The sequence below is a fragment of the Gekko japonicus genome, unplaced genomic scaffold, assembly GCF_001447785.1.
Source record: "Gekko japonicus isolate JY-2015 unplaced genomic scaffold, Gekko_japonicus_V1.1 scaffold1127, whole genome shotgun sequence".
Classification (NCBI taxonomy): domain Eukaryota; kingdom Metazoa; phylum Chordata; class Lepidosauria; order Squamata; family Gekkonidae; genus Gekko; species Gekko japonicus.
Genome location: NW_015159747.1, coordinates 25,467 through 47,669, shown reverse-complemented (window position 1 = coordinate 47,669; position 22,203 = coordinate 25,467). Strand labels below are relative to the sequence as shown.

Sequence of the window (22,203 nt, the reverse complement as noted above, 5' to 3'; positions counted from 1 at the left end):
GGCTCATTTTATGGTATTAATTCAAAAACTGTCCCTCTACATAGCTGTGGTGGCTTTCAGAAAGCCTCACATTTGGGGGGCTTTATTTCAGTGGTGGAAGTGCTCAGGAATGTATGGTGAAGTCAGCTCATGCTGGAAATAGAGCATATAGTGGAATTTGTAGATGGACTGAGACTGCTGGATGGAGACTGCAGTTTTGATATTGTAATTTTTCTTTTTTTACATTCAGTTTAAAGTACTGAGTAATCATTAGGAGCTTGTTTCTAAGTTGTGTATACTCTTAAATATACAGTAGTTACTCAAATGTACTCTTAAATATACAGTAGGTTGGATATGACTGACTATACCACTTGATCTCTTCTCCTCCTCTTTCCTTCTCATCCTGTGTGGCTTAGCCTTCAGGGGGTCCCATTATCTGCAGAACAGTCTTTTCTTTTTTGTTAGTCTGTATCTTACCAGCTTTTCCTCTATCTAGTTTGCCATCTTCTTCAGCTGGGTCCACTATAGGTATAGGAAGTAACCACATAATTCCATGTAATATAAATAACCTGTTCTGACAAGACTGTGCTGTAAAAACTCATAAATGCTGTGTAAATATGTGAAGGTCTGTGAAGGGTTAATGCCTCAAAGACCCAGAGAGCCTTGAGTGACAGGCTGTTCAAAGGGATTTGATTGGTTACCATCAGTTGAGCAGAAAGACTTGGGAACTGACTGCTGAAGAGAACTCAGTTTAGGCTCTGATTGAGAAATGGAACAGTTTAGCTCTGACTGAGGACTGGGAAGGTTGGCAAGGAGGAGTGGGAGGATCAGTGAAGACCGCCATTTGGGCCAGAAAAAGGGATAGATCTCCTAGTTAGAGAAGTGATTCCCTGCCTAGTTGGAAAGGGAGATAGCTCGAAGAGTGGAGTGATCCCTGGTGTGTTTAGAGAAGGAATTTGGGTACTTGGTAATGTATCTCTACCTTCTGAAACCTGAAGAGTCAGTTAAACTCAAGAAAGTGAACTTGAGTGGTTAGGAACCACTGAAACCAAAGCCTCTCATCTCTAAGATTCTAAGACTTCATCAAAAGCTTAAGAACTCTCACTTGCTGGAAATACATCACCTGGAGTTTGTGATTAGAATAAGTCACCGCAGAATTATATTTGATTTACCTCAGACATTTTACCCCTGATTTCACCTGACCTCCCCTCTACGTTGAATAAATATCTTGTTTACTGTAGAATGTTAAAGCCTCTTGTGTGCCATTTTCAGAAGTTTAAGTTAAGAAGGTAATCTTGTCTCTTCCCTCAAGTTCCTGGGCTGAGTTAGCATCAAAATACAGTAAAATGAAAGGGTGGGACAGCTGTGTATCTTCAGATGAAAAGAAAATAGATAAAGGGGCCCTTTGAAATTGCAAAAGAGTAATCAATACATCTGCTAGTCAACATGGCCCCATCTGCAGATATTTAACTCTGCAGACTGGGGCCATGTACACAGAAAGGTAACCAAAACGTTTGAGACAAAGAAAAAGAAACTGAAATATAGCTACACACACAGTGCTAATGTACAGAATGTCATATGTAATTTAATTACACATTCTAAAGTGCTAAAATATCATTAAAAACCACAACCCTATGGTTTTGCATATAAGTACCTAATCCTAATATAAAGACAAATGTCCAATAATATAAATACAGGATAAAATATACAAATTATATTCATATACAAGAACCAATAACAAATGTGTTTCGGCCAAAAGCCTTCTTCAGTGGCAAAATTCAAACTGAGCACTCCATACATTTAACAAAAATATACATAAAAATCCGTTCACCCGTGGAGTGTGATAAATATTCTTGAAATGCAACACGGGCAGCTCATCAGGATGTGCAGCATTTCATTTGCCCATGAATCTTCTTAGGCCCAATCTGCAATGCTCAAAGCTCCAATGGAGTGCTCAGGTACAATTAGGGGAGAATCAGTTGTACCTGATTGGTACAGGTTGTGTTTTTCTCCCCTTTGGGGACCCTCGGGTGGGCAGAAAAATCTGGAAAGTTACAAACAATGGAGGGAAGAGGTTTAAATCCCCCAGAAGAGAGGAACGCTGACCGTGTTACGTTGGGATGGGCGGAGCAGCAGTGTGGAGGGAGGGCCATCGGTTGGGCAGGCAGAGGATCAGTAGCCCCGAGAAGGGAGGGCAGCCGGAGCAGTGCAGAGGAGGGCCAGTGAACAAATGAGAGCACCACGGCCACCGGGATGCCCTTTCTTCCTCCAGTTTCTCTCAGGTTCAGGTCAGTAGATCTCCTGATATCCTCTAGGAGGCTATCGGAGAACCAGTTTGGTGTAGTGGTTTGGAGTGCAGACTCTAAACGGGGAGAACCGGGTTTGATTCCCCACTCCTCCACATGCAGCTGCTGGTGTGACGTTGGGCCAGTCATAAGTTCTCTCAGAGCTGTTCTCTCAAGGGCAGTTCTCGAAAGAGTTCTCTCAGCCCCACCAACCTCACAGAGTGTCTGTTGTGGGGAGGGGAAGGGAGAGGAGATTGTAAGCCGCTCTGAGACTCCTTTGGGTAGTGAAGGGCGGGGTATAAGTCCAGTCTCCTCCTCCTCCTCCTCCTCCTCTTCCAAGCAAGGAAGTGGCAACAGAAAACCCTCACAAATGGACAGCAATGGACTATTAACTTGTGGCACTCATTGTTGTGCTAAGTGAAGACTTAGAAGGAGCACAGTTCTTATTAAGATTTGAAGAACTGCAGGAGATCCCTGGCATTAATAGAACTGTGGGGTTCATCGCAGACATGGCTTATTCCATAGATTTGTCAAGTTTGAGATTACAGGGCCTAGAAGGCACCACAGACATAACCTAACTTCTCTGAATATGGAGGAGTTATACTGTATCTATTAACATGTTGTTAAAAACGTCTAGGAAAAGTGCTTGTATTCTCTTCCGCCCTAAGAGATGTGCCATTGGCTGCCATCTTTTCTTTCAAAGCTGGCCCAGTGTCCCTTCTGCTGAGACTGAGCATTATTCTGCCTCTATGAAAATGCACTGAGCACAGTGGGATGTATCCAGCCATGCAGTTTGCCTGCAATTGGGAATGCCATCCTGTCCGAAGATGGAGTGGCAATTTTTGTCAGTTCCCTCCTCCCACTGCAGGCCCCCACTTCACCTCCTGTGCTGTTCTTGAGGGCCCAGAAACAAAATGGGGGGGGGGGCTCAGTGTGGTGCAGCGGGGCAACGAAGTGGAGTATTGCCCCACAAACTCCATGGATGGGTTGGATATATCCTGTTATTTCTGAATAAACATTATCCAATGGATCAATATTTCTTTTTGGCTTTAATTAGTTGGCTGTTTCATCTCATGAGAATGCCACTCCAGTGAAACTGCTGCATAATTCAGGAGGACATCTGAATGGATCCGCGCGTACCATTGGCGCATCTCTGATCGGATACTTGGGTGAGATGAACTGCGCCTCTTCCACTTATTTCTTTTCCGTGACCCATAGTGGTGCACAGTGCTAGGAGGTCCTCAGTATTAGCCATGCTCTAGAGTTCAGATGCAAGCCTACAGTATTCTTATATATACAGGATTTACTTAAACGCAAGACTAGATTTTTTCACATAAATGCCATAAAAGAGGGCATTGTCTTACATTCACATACATGTCACAGTTATGTCCAATAATAATAATGTTTTTGCGTGTAATATTTTTAAGGGGGTCATCTTACAGTCAGGGTTGTCTTGATAGATATGCCCTCATCCAATCTGAGTGGATGAACACTTTAGCACATTGACTGGAAAATTCCCTGATGTTCCTTAATGTGGGCAGTGTGTTAAACGTGGCTTTCCATCATGTATTTTACCTTGTGGCATTGGCAGTACAAAAAATCGGCAACACTGTTGCCCGCACTGGTTGTCATGAGGTATCCATTAGAAAGCATGCTTAACTAGTGCCAGTTGTAGCATGCAGTTTGCTCCTAGAAGCACACAGTTCTTACCAGCTTTGGTAGTTCCTGCCTCAGGAAGCCAGTTTTGTGTATCCTTTATCTCTGGCTTCTGGTAAGGTGTACATACTGCAGGGCTCTTTTTGTAGAAAAAGCCCAGCAGGAACTCATTAGCATAATAGGCCACACCCAACAGCAGAAACTCATTAGCATATTAGGCCACACCCCTGACAGCACAGCTCATTAGCACATTAAGCCGCACCCCCATGTTACCAGAAGTGTGGTCATCCAGCCACACCCACCTTTTGCTTCTTATTCTGTTTACCTTGTTTGTCGTCAAAACCCAGGGCTTTTTTTGTAGCAGGAACTCCTTTGCATGTTAGGCCACACACCCATAATGTAGCCAATCCTAATGAGTTTCTGCTGTTGGGTGTGGCCTATTATGCTAATGAGTTCCTGCTGGGCGTGGCCAACTCGGGAGCCAGCCGGAACTCCGTTCCTGTGCGTTCCTGCCCCAAAATAGCTCTGCATAGAACGATCTTGGTGATGTGTGGCCTGGGATAGTAGACTGTGAAAATTATAAACATGGCTTTTCCACAGCATTGAAGGTGTGTGGAGGTGGTCTTTCATGTTCCCCCCCCTCCTGTTGCTTTGCTGAATTAACCGCATGAGGATTGTTCAGTGTTAGTGGTAAAAATATTGTTTCCTCAAATCTCTTACGTGGGATAATGTTATGCCTGAAGGGCACTGTCTTAAGACGAAGATTAATGGGTGGGGGGGATTTAACACCTTTTAACTAAAGAGCTTCATTTTCTTATTTGCATTTGATCACAAAACAAGTGCTCCCTGATTCTCTCTTGAAAGTAAAATGTACTAGGATTATTGATCTCCCCACCCCCAGCCGTAGTGGCTTTACTGTTTCTACAGATAAATCAGTTTTCCTTCTTCATGGTCTCTGTGCGTCATACTAGTGGGCTTTGGTCCGGCACGGAGCACAGTTTCCGAAACGCCCACAGCTCCAAAAGCAGCGTAGAAGGGCCTTCCCTGGGGAAACAGACTCCAGTCCTTCTGCTCACTGGGGGAGAGTCAAGGGAAACGGGAAAATCCTTTGGAATTTATTGTAAAAAGTTATTGCTGGTTCTACCATCGTTCTTTAATCGAGCTAATTTTGATGAGTTTATTTTTGCCATCTTATGTTCAGGAGTAAGAACGTTTGTCCCTAAGCCTGTCGCCACTACATTACAGTACATAGGTGGAGCGGCTGCCATTCTGGGTCTGGTAGCCATGGCCTCAGATGTCGAGGGACTCTATGCTGCTGTGAAGGCGCTTGTGTGTGTTGTCAAGAGCAACCCCCTGGCTAGCAAAGAAATGGAGAGAATCAAAGGTTATCAGGTAGGTGAGAAGGTGGACACAGCTGCTTGTGTAACCTTGCGTTCTTTTGTGACTTCACAGTTCAGATACTGATACTTGTCACAAAGTAGAACAAAGTTTGAGTCCGGCGGCACCTCTAAGACCAACAAAGGCCCCGGTCACACGGGCCGGGGGGGGGGTGTGGCTGTTTGCCCCGGAGCGAACTACCGCGCAGCCGCCAGATCAAACGTCCCACTGACGTCCCGTGCTTCGGGGGGAGGTGCCGATCATATGTCAATCCTGCGGCGCAGCAAAGAAGCGGTGCGGCGGGGGTTGTGTTTTTTTAAACCGAAGTGTGTGCATGTGCCGTTGGGTGCTTGTGCGCATCCCGTGGAGACTTGGGGGGGAAAAAAGCTTTTCGTGACAGGACTTGGGCGGGTGCCGGATGTCACGAGCTGCCACCAGAAACATGATCAGATGCCCGCCCTTGCCCCGCAGTTTCAGAAAACTAGTCCCTTGGAGATACTAGTTTTTTATGGCGCATCTTCGGCGGGAAGCCTCGGGTTAGCCACGGGAGCTCTACGCTTCCCAGATGTTGTGGTTTGATCGCGCCCGGAAAAATCTGCCTATCTTCCATCTCTGTAGCGTGGCTAATGCTCCGTGTGACCGCAGCCAATGTTTTATTCTGGATACAAGCTTCCGTGTGCATGCACACGCATGAAAGCTTACACCCCAAATTAAACTTTGTTGGTCTTAAAGGTGCCGCCGGACTCCAACTTTGTTCTGTTGCTTCAGACCAACACGGCTACCCACCCGAATCTATTGTCACACAGTAAATATTCATTACACCTCTTCTTTAAAAAAAAAAATCAGTTGAAAGCTTTTAAAAAAATTCTTGGTACTGTAATGTATTTTTTTCGTTAGTAACAGCTTACGCAGCCAAAGAAGGAAGTTATTGTGGTTTTACCCTATAAGATGGTCATCACTCTAGATCTCTGACACCTGCTAGCTCAGCAGAGACTCTTATCAGCTGCCAAATAAGAGGAAGGGCACCTGGGAGAAATCACGAGGAGTTTCTATTATTAATATAATCAAGGACACTGCACCACGGGTGTCTATTGAAGGGCATTTGAAGCCAGCAGCGAGGCTGATTATTTGTGTTGTCTTGAAAAAACAACAACCCATGGTTCCTTGGAGGAGCTAGCTTTCTCCTCTGAAGTGTATATCTTCCAAACAATCAAACAGAGGCTGGTAGATATTGAACTTCAAAAACTGCAGCCCCTTCATCCCCCTGTCTGTTCTTCAGCTACATTAAGTCTTAAGAATGTTGTGGGATGTATCCCCCTGTATTTGTATAATCTTGATAGCCCTAGCCACCGAAGAGCGTTTTCTCTTGCTCGAGTAAATGCCTTTCCATCAAAACTACTGTATGGTAGGTTTCAAAATATTCCTAAGCATGAACGGAGATGTGACTGCGGTTCTAACTCTCTTGATTCAATTGATCACATATTGTTAGACTGTTCGTGGCATGCATCTGCTAGGGAAAAATGGTTAAACACTTGGTTGCATGGTAAACATCACCTTTCCAATGAAATAAAATGCCAATTTCTATTGAACGATGTAACAGCAGAGATTACTGTGGCAGTGGCCAATTTTTTAGTTGACATGATGAGAGTGAAAAATTTGGGAAAGTCCGTTTCATGATTTTATAATTAACCTAGACTTTTAGTTGATTGTGTCATTTTCTGTCTTTGATTTTTAAGGATGTATACGCCATTAAAGGTTTATTGATTAAAAACAACACATGGTTTGGTTTTGGGCGAATGGAAGGGATGTATCTCTGAAATGAGGTTGAGTTGCAGTCTTAGAAAAAGGTATATAGTGCATGCGGGATGAGCCCCTTCTTATAAGCTTGCCAACGGGCCTATCGTGTGTGTACCTGTTGTACAGTGGTCCAACAATAAATGTCAAATACGATTTAGAATGAGCCATTTTGTGTCCGCTGGCTTCTGAGTAGATATGGCTCATATGAGTCCCATATACCAGTTTAAAAAATAGCAGAACACTTGGCCAGCATTAAGAGAGGTGGCATTGGTTTTCTCCAGATTGCTTCCAGTAGGCATCAAATATGTATGCCGTCTGAAAACCTTTAAGACAGAACTAGACAAGGCGCATGTTTCAGCATAGAGGCAGGATTCACAAGTGCACTTTTATGCGATACAGAAATTGCTTCCCTCCAAACAGCTGTTCCAAAAAAATGTTCTAAATCTAATGTTGAGCAATTGTCTTCTAAAGATACAGCTGTTGCTCATCTGGGCTCGTATTCTATCTGCCTGAATGATCAAAGATTAAATTTGTAAAAGGTTCTTACTGTTGTGTTTCTTTTCATTCAATGCACTGAAATATTTTTTTTTTCTTTGATGTGTACGGATTCAGTGCGGTATTAGTTGCTAGCAGAAGACATCCGTTCAGATTGCCTGCTATTTGGGGGTTAACATCAGCTTCATCTCGGTCTGCTTTTCCAGTGTAACTCTTGATATTATTGGCATAAAGGAACATGTTCTTTTAGGAAAGCACATCTGTCTGTCTGCTTCTTTTCATTGTGCTTGGGTGAAATTGATTTTTTTTTTTTTGTTCTTCAAAATGCTTTAAGAATTATAAAAGACAATATTGTGTGCTGCTTCCATTTTATTTCAGTTACTGGCAATGCTGCTAAAGAAGAAACGCTGCCTTCTGAATAGCCACATTCTTCATCTGACCTTTTCCTTGGTCGGGACTGTTGACAGTGGGCACGAAACGTCCATTATTCCAAATTCAACTGCCTTCCAGGACCTCCTTTGTGACTTTGAGGTACGTAAGGCATATCTCTGAAGCTAGTAATTATTAGGATCATTAGCAAACCCAGGGCAACTGTACTTTCTGAAGCAGGAAGCGCACCACTGAAGGAGGTGACTGGAGAGTCTCATGCCCCATATTGTGCCACTGCGTGGCTGTATGGCAGAGAGCCACTAATCAACCAAGCATCGTTGACTGATTGCAGTGTAGCCCCTATTAAAATATATTGCACTGTTTTTCCTCCCCATGAAGCTTGGTTTTGTGAAGGCTAACGCTTGTGTTAACTTATTTATGGGGAACAACACTTCCAAATAAACAACATTCACAGTCAAATTAAAACAAAGCACCTTAAACAATTCAGTACTTATATCTTTCCTATTCTTACGAAGATGAATCTTCCCGCGCAACCTTGGGTGCTTTCAGTACTGTTATCTGACTCAAATGCCGATGGACTGATAACAGCTAACGTGGCGCGGTTCCTGGCAAAGGTGGCTGCTCTCAAAAAACATTGAAAATTTCAGCACTTCTGAAAACCACGACTTTTAATCTTCGGATGATTTTAGTCAGTTGGCTCTGCCCCAAGTGTAGTTAGGTAATTTCGAATCTCTGGGCTTTATGTGACTGTGATTATGTACCTTGACACATGTTACGTCTATTTTATGTACCTATTTTATTCCCCTTTTGTATCCTCTTGGTCAAGACTTCCGTCATATAGACCTGTAATAAATTGAAATTGAATTGAAATTGAAACAATTCAGTAACAGTTTACAGATGGCACATAAAAGGTGCAATAACTTGTGTCCTTGCCCCGTGGGGGAAGAAGGAAGGAAGAAGCCAGGCTAGATGGAGATCGTTGCTGTCCTCAACCATGGGCCTGGCAGAACATCTCTGTCTTACAGGCCCTGCGGAATTGCATTAGGCCCCACCAGGTCCGAGCCAGGGCCAAAAAAGCCCTGGCTGTTGTCGAGGGCAGCTGGATACTTTTCGGGGCCATGGATCACCAGTAAGTTCTTCTCCCTTGAGTGTAATGGTCTTTGGGGGAATATACCAGGAGAATTGATCCCATAGATACATTGGTCCCAGGCGGTTTAGGGCCTTAAAGGTTTTGAACTAAACAGGCAAAATTAGGAAGAGTGCTTGGAATAATATAGGATCAACCTTGAGCCAGTTTTAGTATAAATAGACTTCCTCCAGGAGACGTATTGTATTTATTGAACCAGCCTGGTGTAGTGATTAGTGTCTGATTCTGATCAGGGAGAGACAGGTTCGAATCCCCACTCTCTGCCATAGAAGCTTGCTGGGTGATCTTGGGCCAGATCCACACTTTCAGACAAACCTTACCTCACAGGGTTTTGAGGATAAGATGGAGGAGAGGAGAATAATGTAAGCCACTTTGGGGAGTAAGATGGGATATAGTAGAAATAAACAGAGTAAATGAAAGTATAGACAAAATAAAAAATAAAATTGTTTCTGTGGTGAGATGAAGAAGGTGCCATCATAACGCAGAAAATACTGTGTTTGATGTTAAAAATTGGTGTGGATTTTAGAAGGAAGTTCTGTTGCCATCTCAGTGTTGGTCTGGAACCAACATACCATCAGGACCGTCTTTCCCAATATGTCCCCCAAAGAGCATTACGCTCTACAGATCAACATCTACTGGTGATCCCTGGTCTGAAGGAATTCAAGCTAGCCTCAACCAGGGCCAGAGCTTTCTCAGCTCTGGCCCTGGCCTGGTGGAACAGTCTCCTGAGTGAGATCCGGGCCCTGTGGGACTTAGTGCAGTTCTGCAGCACCTGTAAAATGCAGATGTTCTGCCAGGCCTATGGTTGAGGCAACAGGAACCCAAACTGAATTGGCTTCCCCCTGCTCTGCTCTGCTTTATTCTATCCACATTGTTTCCATCTGGCACTGATCTCATCCAGTGTTCCCTCTAAGCTGAGTTAGTGTGAGCTAGCTCACAGTTTTTTAGCCTCCGGCTCACACATTTTTGTCTTTGCTCAGATAGGATGGCTCCAAAGCAAACTGATTTATGCAGCAGCCAAATCACTCGCTCACAACTTTGATGCCAGTACCTCACAAAGTCGAATTTTTGCTCACAAGACTCCACAGCTTAGAGGGGACATTGTGTCTCGTCTGCCCACCCCCCTCAGCTTTAGTTACATCTACTTGCACACACATAGGGAGCCCAGTAGTATATGTATTATTGGTGCTGTCGATAGTGGACTATAGTGTAGTGTAAATTGAGATACTGAATTTTATGTTTTATTTGGTTGGTATTATATTGCATATATATTGTTGTACCCTGCCCTGAGCCTGCTGGTGGGGGAGGGTGGCCTAGAAGCTAAATCAAGTGAAAATAAATGACAGCACACTCTTCAGACCTTTTGGTGCACAAGTGGATTCCTTGAAGGTTCTTCTTCAGCTAGAACTGGCTAGTAGTACATGAGCTGAAACTCTACCTGACATCCCTTAAGTCATCATTATAAGGTTGATTGCAGTGCTCTGACAGCTGTCAGTCTTCACCTGCCCCACCACCCTCCCAAGTGCATAGAACGTAGCCACAAAGACAATAGATGCCTGGTGGTTGGGAAAGTGAGAGTGGAGGGGCTTGGGCGCCTGCCTCATAAATACTTACTTTGTAAGGTTGACTCAAATGCGGTGGCATGGAAAACTCTAGTTTCCCACTCCTGCATTTGAGTGGAAGCCCCATGCACTTGGAAGAACAGTTAAAACCAATACGGAACCAAGGTAGTAGACAAAAAGAAGGTTTGACTTGACAGGGTTAAACGATAGGGAGCAGCACAGAGTCATTAGACTGCGGCGATCCACCAGAAGGTTGTTTTTGTGGAGAACTTTAAAGCATGAAAGAGAGTTTGGATCTGGAGGTCAAGGAAAGAGGTTGTTGAGTTTAGTTCATATACCAAAAAATATCGTTGAAGGTAAGAAGCAGGAACTGAGGGGTGTGTGGGGGGAGGAGAAGGTGTCAGCAGCAGACTACCTTAAATGAAGTGGAGAGGCTGAGGAATGATTGGACAGGTGAATCGAGATAAGTCTGAAGCGGAGAAAGGGGGGGAGGTATAAATGAAAGGACTTTTGATTATGAGGTCGATTTGCTGTAGCTTTCCCCACCGCTGCTGAGGCTGGAAGTGGTGTGCAACGTGATCATAGCAACAGAACAGAAAGAGATATTATTTTGGCAGCGGAAGGCTGACAGAAGAAGAGCTGCAAAGGGGAGGCCGCAGTAATTGAGATGAGAAACGGCTAGGCCACGCACAAGAGCTTCCTCTCCCAACAGGAGCAGGAAACAAAGGTCGATAATGTCCAGAGAGCAGAGAGCTTGTTTCTGTGAACATTTTCCTATTACTGCCTATCTGCTGCCTGTTTCTTCGACAACTAGATTTAATTTTTTTTTGCAGTTATTGTCTCTCCCTCAATCACGATACAAACCTTTTCTCATTGTTCAGTAACGTTCCAGTAGCACAAATGCAATTCATATATGATGGATAGGGAGGCAAGGGCGGTGTTTTAAACAATACAGTATTGCTGAATGGAATGTGGTACACGCTGTCGTTTAGTCTTCATATGGTGTCCCTCCCCCCCATACGTTACCACACTGATCTCTTACATAAATGGAAAATGAAAAGCATAGATCCTTGTGTATGCTTAACTCCTGTTCAAGAATGCTTCAAATGTTCTTTGGCATTGAACACTGGAGCTTTCGTTATCTATAGTAACCTGCCATTTTTTGGTCATCTGCTGTAGGATGCTCCGTGGATACGCTTTTAGGTGACTGTCAACCCACATCACAGGAGGTTGTACAATAGAGCAATCGCCATTGGGGGAAGCGGGTTTAGTTGTCTCTTTAAGTAGTTTGCTGATTAGAGGATTGCAAGAATGGTTAATGTGTTAGGACATTGGAAGTTGGGAGTATCTGTTTGGTTCCCCACTTGCTGTAAAGAAGGCGGTTTTCTGTTTTGTATCGTGATTTTCTGTATGTTATTGCTCTTGTGCTTTTGTGTTTTGTTAATAAAAGAAAAATTAAAAAAAATGTTATGATGGCACCATTCATACTCCACTTCCTTTTTGCAATGAATTTTTTAAAAGTATTTCTTTAAAATATTCATATACTACAGTATCTTCTTGGACTCATTGTGGCTGACAAAGCAACAAGTTGCAAGCATGTAAAAATAGTATTGCGGTTAATCAGCAAGATTAGTTGTCCCCGGTACAAAAACAGCAACTGACAGTGATCATGATGGGTAGAATAACTCTGCTAAAATGAGTAGTGAACGCCAACGATAAATGAACTTTCTACTCTATATTTCAGGTTTGGCTTCACGCACCTTATGAGCTTCACCTTTCATTATTTGAACATTTCATTGAACTCCTAACTGAATCCAGGTAATAGCTGTCCCATGTTGTATAAATTCTGCTAATATTTTATAATGAAAACTTTGTCTTGTAGTAAGCAACCTTAGAGAATGAATATTTGGTTGCTTAAGCTTAGTCCTGTTGTACAGTTTAATTTTTTATGTTTGTGGTGATGGAGGAGCTCCAAAAAAGAGTCTTGGAATGGATGAAAGAAATAGTTATCTACAAACTGTAATTCAGGGGAACTGTTCTGAATAGGAAATCCCAGTCCATCTCTGTTGGAAGGCTCTTTCTGATCATTTTTAGCTAGGAAGTGTTCAGTACAAGCGGCAAATGTATTGTAGGGCCAATTTGTGCTGACAACTCCGTGTTTATTTACATAAGCAGTGTGAACATGTGGTGTGGGAAGTCTAAACGAAAGGAAAAACTTGGGTTTTTAAAAATTTCTTCAACCAAATGTGATTCCACATTAGGGGTTATATTCTGATTACATCCTATGATCACAGTCATGTGGATTCCCAGGTCCTAGATGTAGCAGATGCTTCTCCAGAACAGACCCATAGCTGTTGACAAACACCATAGTAAAAAGAGGCTACAAAGGTGAGTGAAAGGTTCTTAAATTGTCTGTTTGTCTTTCAGTGAAGCAGCAAAGAATGCTAAATTGATGAGGGAATTCCAGCTGATCCCGAAACTGTTGCTGACTCTCCGAGATATGTCTTTGTCACAGCCAACTATTGCTGCCATGAGCAATGTGCTGAGCTATTTGCTTCAGGGTTTCCCAAGCAGCAATGACCTACTCAGGTACCATCAAATTTCACTAAGCTCTGTTTTTAAAAGAGTGTGTGTATTTTTCTCTGGGCAAGTACATTTTCCTTCCTATGAGTTTTTGGCTGCAATCACACACACTAAATAATCCACTTCCAATCCACTTCCAATGCACTTTCCAACTGGATTTTGCCAGTTCACACAGTAAAATCCAGTTGGAAAGTGCATTGAAAGTGGACTGAAAGTGGATTATTTAGTGTGCGTGATCGAAGCCTATATTTCCCTTCCAGAAAATTCCTAGTTGTTTCATAAAACTGGGCCAGATTCTTCTGGTCTGGAGAATATAAGCATTTCCTAAAGTACAGGGTTTTTTTGTATGTGACTTTATCTTGGGAAGTGGTAGTAATATTTCTACACTGGCTACAGCCTTTCTACCTTCCAGGATCCTTTTCAGTTCCATTTGGAGGTCTCCTTTCTCAGAAGTATTCTGCTTATAATATCTTCATCTGTATTTGTCATCCTGGGTAACCCAGTTTCCTATTTGTTTGGCCATTGTTTTACGTATCTAAGGCTGAGGCAGCCTAAGTCAGTCTCTATAAATGTCAGAATCTGCATTTTTTTAAATAATTGCTTCTTCACATTACTTTTTGCTCTGCAGCTAATGCTAATTAGGGACAAATTTAAACTCCATCTGTCACACAAGTGTGCCATTTTTTCCCTTCCCTTTATCCACCAAGGTTTGGACAGTTCATCTCCTCTACTCTGCCTACATTCGCAGTCTGTGAGAAATTTGTCGTCATGGAGATGAACAGTGAAGAAAAGCTGGACACTGGTAAGTACTTCCCATTTCCTGAGGAATAGGGGAAAAGAAGGAGCCACTTGAGACATATTCTTTCATTACCATGGATATGTTTCATTGTGCCTGACTTGAGCATAATAAGCTATTTGCTTTTAAACATTCTGCATTTACAAAGAGTACCGAGGAAACTATGAATATATATATATATATGTATGTATCTTTCTGAAGCACACAAGTAGTCCTTTCTCCTCCATTTGATGTTGTACGCAATCAAACTTTCCCCCGCTCATTTTATTAAAGCAGCCTAGCTGTTGTGTCCCTCTGAACTGAAAAGAACATTAACTGTGAACTGTTAGCCATTGGGGGTGTTGGTGTGTTTTGCTGCAGGCATACTGCAGAAGACATGATATCTTAATGCACCTTTTGGGAGGAGCAAGTCCCATTGATTGGAGAGTAAAGTCCTAGAAATCCACAAGTGCATTACCCTAGAATTCCAAACGTTAGGTCGGTCCCTTCCTCCACCATCCTGAGAGAAAAGGAGGTTTTGAGTTAGGAGGGCCCTTTGAAGATTAATTTGCACACTTCTGATCAAAGCTTACAGGAAATAGTTACATCAGGAGGGACCTGGATAGCCCAGGCTAGCCTTGTCTTATCAGAACTTGGAAGTTAAGCAGGGTTGGCCCTGGTCAGTATTTGGATGGGAGACCACCAAGGAATATCAGGGTCGCTACGCATGGGCAGGCAACAGCAAACCATCTCTGATCATCTCTTGCCTTGAAAATCTCATGAGGGGTTGCCATAAGTTGGCTGTGACTTGATGGCAAAACAGAATGGGGAAGAATAAATAGTAAACTAATTAAATAAAAGTAAGAGTGAGGAAAGGTAGGAAAGGCATTTTTTTTTACAGTTGGTGGTATCTGGGGGCAGGATAAGTCTGTTCATTTTTAGTCAAATAGTAGTACAAAGTACAAATAGTACTTTGAAGTGAGCTGTCTGTTCTAAGGCTTCAAGTCTCAACAAGTCTCTGACTTCACATTAAAATTCTGAGCATGTGCGTAGCTTTCCAGTACTGTACTACAATTAAGGTTGCCAAACCCCCTGGTTTGCCAGGGGTCCCCCGTTTTGGGGGGGGTTCTACCCGCAACCGGCTAGATGGCCAGCGGGGGAAGCCCCGCCCCCAACACCCACAGCCACCCCTCTCCCTTCTCTCTTGAGAGAGAGAGGGGTGGCTGCCTTTAAGTGCGTGGAACCCGTGTACGTCTGTTCATTTTTAGTCAAATAGTAGTTCAAGAACTCACCTTAGATACTTTGAAGTGAGCTGTCTGTTCTAAGGCTTCAAGTCTCAACAAGTCTCTGACTTCACATTAAAATTCTGAGCATGTGCGTAGCTTTCCAGTACTGTACTACAATTAAGGTTGCCAAACCCCCTGGTTTGCCAGGGGTCCCCCGTTTTGGGGGGGGTTCTACCCGCAACCGGCTAGATGGCCAGCGGGGGAAGCCCCGCCCCCAACACCCACAGCCACCCCTCTCCCTTCTCTCTTGAGAGAGAGAGGGGTGGCTGCCTTTAAGTGCGTGGAACCCGTGTTTCCTCCCAAGCCCGATCTCCGCTTGAGATCAGGCTTGCAGGGAAATGCCAGCTTTGTGCACTTGAAAGGGAAACGCTGCTCTTTGCTCTTAAAGGGGAAACGCCGGCTCCTGCACTTAAAAGGGAAACGCCGGCTGGAGGGGGGGGGGGCTGGCGGACGTCCCCAACGTGACGTCATCATGTCGGGGATGCCCCGCCCCCTCCAGGAACGCCCCCAAAGTCTCCCGCTGGGGGTGGAAGATGGACTTGGCAACCCTAATTACAATATGCTTTGCTACCAGTATGGCTCTTAGGAACCATATCAGGAGGCATTTCTACATGGCCCATGCTGGAAAATTGTGGGAGGGGATGAGAGCCATATTGCTTCTGAGCAGTTGTCTTTTATGGCAACATCAAAGCAGATTGATTCATCTGCATGATTCTACCTGCTGAATAAGACGTAAGGGCAAGTCCAGGGTGGAGCCTTTAAAAGTGAGTAGATCACTGTAGCACTGTTTCGGTTGAATTTTAGGGGTATGTCTTCTGTTCCACTGAATGCAGGCATGTTCTAATTTTGGATGGAGCACCCCTCACACAGGCATGTAAAAGAAATTGGTTTTGTGTAGTGATGCAGCCCAGTCCAGAATTTCAAGTATTTCTGGAGGTTCTGATGCCCCTCCCATGGCCTCATATTTCGAGAGGCCTTTATTTACATAAGCAGTGTGAACATGTGGTGTGGGAAGTCTAAATGAAAGGAAAACATTAAATGTGGTAAGTGATCTTTGGAAGGTGCAGCTCTGTGTATTGCCATCTTTTTGTCCAGGCAGCCTCTGGCAGCATAAATTATACCTCCATGTAACTTCAGGGTCCCTCCGGTGTGAGAAGCTTTGCGTGTGTATTTTATGATGTGGCAAACCTGTTTGAGTATAATTTAGTTTTCCACCCATGGACAATTCAGTTTGGTAAACTGCAAACATTTTTCCCACTGGAAAACATAATGTACTTCAAGGTCTAACTGTTATCTGCCTTAGATAGATAGGTAGATATTTAAATTTGTTGGCAAATAGAATCCTTGTTATGTACATTATGTACATTAGAAATTAACTGTGCACAATAGTCTCAATAGTCTCTTGTGCACAGTTAATTTCTAATGTACATAATATATTGAGACTACTTAGACACTGGAAGTGCGGAGAGGTATTTTTTCAAATGGTGCAGGCGATTTACCAACAGCAGGAGGCAAAGATAATATTTAATGGGGATACAACTTCTAGTATTACCATTCATAAAGGGACGCGACAGGGCTGCCCGCTGTCACCTCTGTTATTCATTTTCGCAATAGAAGCACTTAACGAGATGGTGAGAGCAGATCCTCTAATTCAAGGTTTAAAAATTAGAGGCGAACAATTCAAGTTACAGGCGTACGCCGATGACTTAGTATTCATCTTAGAAGACCCATCTAAATCAATTGAACAACTAGTCCTAGTATTACAAACATATGGGCGGGTGGCAGGTCTAAAGATAAACTTCCAAAAGTCAAAGATTTTAACAAAAAATTGTCCAAAGGCAACTGAAGAGGAATTACGAGAAAAAACTAGCTTTGAATTAAGTAAGAAAATCAAATATTTAGGTGTGTGGTTAACAAATAAATGTAGTGCATTATTTGAAAACAATTATAAAAGATTGCTTGGAGATGTGAAAAAAGACCTGGTAAGTTGGAAGGACTTGCAGTTATCACTTCTAGGCAGAATTGCCACAATCAAAATGAGTGTTTTACCCAAAATAATGTTTTTGTTCCAAACGTTACCCATTATTAAGAATAAGATGTTCTTTAAAGATTTAGAAAAAATTATTTCCTCCTTTATTTGGCAATCAAAAAAACCAAGATTCAGGTTAAAACTGATGCAGGACAGAAAAGAAAAGGGTGGTCTTGGCCTCCCAGACTGGGAGTTATATTATAAGGCTTCTGCTATGGTCTGGATTAAAGAGTGGGCTATATTGACGAACAGTAGACTCCTGAAGTTAGAAGGGCATGAGCTCCTGCTGGGGTGGCATGCTACTCTCTGGTATAACAAAGGGATTAAATTTTTTGAACGACACTACCTAAGACAAACCTTACTAAAAGTTTGGAAGGAGGTTAAAAAACAGTTCTATGAGAAAATTCCGAAGTGGATCTCACCGATAGAAACCTCAATGCTACCAACGGTGTTTGACTATGAAAAAAGGTGGTGTTATGATGATTTATTAGAGAATAATAATGACTTAAAATCTGCGGAAACTTTGAAAAATCAAAATAAGGAATTGTCGTGGTTTCAATATTTGCAATTGAAGACTAGACATAAAGAGGATCAGAAGATGGGGTTTTACTCCAAACCAACAGATTTAGATAAAATTTGGTTCGATAGAGGAGGGAAATTGATAAAGAATATATATGGGAAACTGCTGGAGGGGAAGCAAGAGGAAATGAGGGGGGTTAGCTTGGATTTGTGGAATAAAGTGTTCTAATTTTGGATGGAGCACCCCTCACACAGGCATGTAAAAGAAATTGGTTTTGTGTAGTGATGCAGCCCAGTCCAGAATTTCAAGTATTTCTGGAGGTTCTGATGCCCCTCCCATGGCCTCATATTTCGAGAGGCCTTTATTTACATAAGCAGTGTGAACATGTGGTGTGGGAAGTCTAAATGAAAGGAAAACATTAAATGTGGTAAGTGATCTTTGGAAGGTGCAGCTCTGTGTATTGCCATCTTTTTGTCCAGGCAGCCTCTGGCAGCATAAATTATACCTCCATGTAACTTCAGGGTCCCTCCGGTGTGAGAAGCTTTGCGTGTGTATTTTATGATGTGGCAAACCTGTTTGAGTATAATTTAGTTTTCCACCCATGGACAATTCAGTTTGGTAAACTGCAAACATTTTTCCCACTGGAAAACATAATGTACTTCAAGGTCTAACTGTTATCTGCCTTAGATAGATAGGTAGATATTTAAATTTGTTGGCAAATAGAATCCTTGTTATGTACATTATGTACATTAGAAATTAACTGTGCACGTGTTTTTATTTAGGAACAGAAGAGGACTTTGGAGGCCTTGTTAGTGCAAATCTTATTCTTCTGAGGAACAGACTGCTGGATATCCTGCTTAAACTTGTGTACACATCTAAAGAAAAAACAAGTGTCAACTTGCAGTGAGTATAGATGGTTTGAAGTTTGGTGGGAAATATAACTGTGGCACAGGAGTATAAGAAGGAAGATCCTTGTGTAACCCAAATAGGCAGTCTCCTAATTAGTTGGGGAAATTAGCTTTAAAGGAGACAAAGCAAGAGGAGATAAATGGAATTCTCTATCAATGTTTATGGGAATATTTCCCTTAAGAGAATGCTCAAAATAAACCAGGCAGGTGTTCAACCGGAAAGGCTTTTTATTAAAAAGGAGAATAAAGGATAAAACATGCATACAGACAGACACACTGAAAAATACATACAAGGCTAGCTAAGAAGAAATCGGAGGAAAGGGGGGAAAGCAATTTCGTGGAAGGCTATAATTACCAGGCTCAAAGAAAGAGGTCCGCAGAGGCAGCAGCAAAATGACCAGTGTTCCATGGTGAGAAGGAGAGAAGACCCAACGTATTGGGGACACATGTATGGATCTGAGAACAGACACAGCACTGGTGGCTAGGGACTCTCAATATAGGGCAAAATGCTCCATGAGGCAAGCTGACGTATTTGCCCCCCAAACAGTAACTTGATGGGGGGTTTTTGGAAGTGGACAGTGATTTGGGAGAATCTTGATGGGTTTTCCTAAGGTGGACTATAGGTGTAAATGGGGCTTGATGACCCTGTAAGTACTGGATGGGAAAAGCTACCAGGTTTGGTGAATAGAATTAAGTATTGCTTAATTAGGGTAAATGGTGCAGGGAACTGAGGCTGGATGTTGATGAGATTAGTTCTATAACATGAGGAAAAATTTCCATTAACGTGGGAACTGAGTGCTCAAACAGGGAAATGTGAAATGGAATATTTGACACATGTCTGACAAACCAGATGTATACAACTCCATATAATAATTTCTGAGCAGCTAAAACATTTCTTTTTGCCCATCTGTCAGCAACTTTAATTATTTCTCAAACCCCACCCCCCGTGGTACTTTTGCAAGTACTTCCGTGGGTTTGTTTGCATAATTTTGTTTCTTTCAACTCCAGATTTTTGTTTTGCAACATTCTAACTGCCCAGACAGCTGTTCTTGTGGTCTTCTTAACATTGTGTTTCAGGTTGCCTGATGTGATCCAAAAACGGCTGCTGTTTCAAATATTTTCTTTGTTAAAATCTCTGCTGTTTTTATTAGCTAGGAGAGAGGTATCATTTCCCCTCACATAACAAGCTCATAGCAGCTTCCCTAACAGTAGGCTAATTAATGCCTGCTGGGGAATGAGTTAATTCAATTCATCCAGAAGTTATTTTTCCTCTATCACTATCTCATTATGTCCCTTAATAAATTGCCAGTGAACGTTTGTTAATGTATGTGAAGAATTCCAAGTTACTCTAAGGCCATGGTCTGTATATGTCACAGCATCTATACTAATGGCTACTGTTGGGGTCAAAAAGCATGGAGAGACCAAAAATGTGTTTATTTTTGAGTAAGAATTAGTGTTTGTGTGGGGGGGAACGTACATTAATGTTTTCATGAATTCAGAAATATTCAAGGATTCAACATTAATTGTCTTAGAGTTGTTGGTAATTTTATCCGTCAAATTTTTTGGAAGCCTTTGTTATCTTCTAAGGCAGTGGTTCTCAACCTTCCTAATGCCGCGACCCTTTAATACAGTTCCTCATGTTGTGGTGACCCCCAACCATAAAATTATTTTCGTTGCTATCATAGGACCATCGGAAATTTGTGTTTTCCCATGGTCTTAGGCGACCCCTGTGAAAGGGTCGTTCGACCCCCAGAGGGGTCGCGACCCACAGGTTGAGAATCTCTGCTTTAAGTACCTATTTTGTTTGGCTTTGGAACACTGTCCCGTATAAGCAATTCTGTGGCATTTCCCCTGTCTTTACCTAGGGCTTGTGAAGAGCTGGTTCGGACCCTTGGGTTTGACTGGGTCATGCTGTTCATGGAGGAACATCTACACCCTACCACAGTGACTGCAGCCATGAGAATTCTGGTGGTCTTGCTGAGCAATCCAACTATTCTTGTCAAGTTCAAGGAAGGCCTCAGTGGTGGAGGCTGGCTTGACCAGACAGATTCTGTCTTGACAAACAAGATTGGGACTGTACTTGGTATGATTTTTTTTAAAAAAATGTTGACCTAATGTGTGTCTGCTTTCTTTAATCCAAATTTTGTGTGGTGAATAGGAACATGACTTGATAGCCGAAGCCGTCTTCTGTACAAATCCTTGAGATGGCACCTGAAGTGATTTTCTGTAGATAAATGTTTGGAAGACTTAACGAGGTGATCCAATGACACGTGGTCAGACATGGCTCCTTTAGCTGTGGCTGTAGTCATCAATGATTTGATCTCATACAGTTACTGACAAGCAAAAGGCTTATTAATACAAAAACCTTTCGGTGTCAATGACAAACAGGTTTCATAAATGGCTCATTAAGACAGAAGCTTTTTAATGCATTGCTTTTATGAACTCCATTTGTATTGATAAGTCAGCCGTGTCGAGAGTCAGCCATGGCTTTATTAAATACAAAACACCTTGGTGAGTTTCAAGGGTTTGTAGCAGTTCTGAGCTGTCCAAAGATCAGTCCTGCCTCAGAGTGTACTGCTGTAGAAGACACATGTGGAAACACTCACTTGAGACGAACCACTGTGGTGTTGTGGTTAAGACTGAATCCCCACTAATGCCATGGAAGCTCGCTGGGTGACCTTGGGCCAGTCATCCTCTCTCAGCCTAACCCACCTCACAGGGCTGTCACGAGGACAAAATGCGGGAGACAATGATGGAATTGTAAGCTGCTTTGGGTCCCCATTGGGGAGAAAGGCAGGGTATGAATTAAATAAATAAATAAAAACTTGAGAGCACTCCCGTACGATTGTCGTAATCTCCTTGCCACAGAGCAAAGCTTAGCAGGTCGAGTTAGGACACAATATTAAATTTTGATCTCCTAGCGTTGTACAGGTGGAGAACCACTCTACATTGGAATGTTTGTGAGCGTCCTCCAGTTGGCCCTTCCCATGTGATCTGTGTTCCGATATCACTTGGAGAGAAACCATAACTAGTCCTTAGTGTGGTATATGTGAAGCACAGAAGTGTTAAAAATTTTACATGCAGAGGGGAAAACCCAAAGGAAAATCTATACCGTTGCACTGTTTTCATTGGCTTGGGTCATTTCTGGTGGAGACTATTGGTATGACAGAACATCTTCCATTATTTTTAGTTTATATACTAAATCTGTATCCCGCCTTTCTGCCCTCACAATGGCCAAGGCAGCTAAATTTAAAACATAAATGATAATATTATGGCATAAAACCATTAAGATCTACTCCCCCCTCCCAAACATTCATCATTAAAACAATTTTAAAAGAGTTAAAATGCATACAAAACAGTTGAAATAAACGTAAAACATAGAAAAATCGGTTAGGAAGGAGGGATCATTGAGGG

At 42.6% G+C, this 22,203-nt stretch overlaps 1 protein-coding gene across 1 annotated transcript in view; it reads left to right on the top strand.

Annotated features, from left to right (window-relative positions):
* LOC107105629 (WD repeat and FYVE domain-containing protein 3-like) overlaps positions 1-22,203 on the top strand; it is a gene marked incomplete at its 3' end in the record, with an annotated part of 114,152 nt that overhangs the window by 68,952 nt on the left and 22,997 nt on the right. Inside the window, 8 exon segments of the mRNA XM_015405632.1 lie at positions 3,322-3,433; positions 5,122-5,312; positions 7,968-8,120; positions 12,433-12,506; positions 13,116-13,277; positions 13,979-14,073; positions 18,664-18,784; positions 20,655-20,872. Coding sequence (XP_015261118.1) covers positions 3,322-3,433; positions 5,122-5,312; positions 7,968-8,120; positions 12,433-12,506; positions 13,116-13,277; positions 13,979-14,073; positions 18,664-18,784; positions 20,655-20,872 — 1,126 coding nt within the window.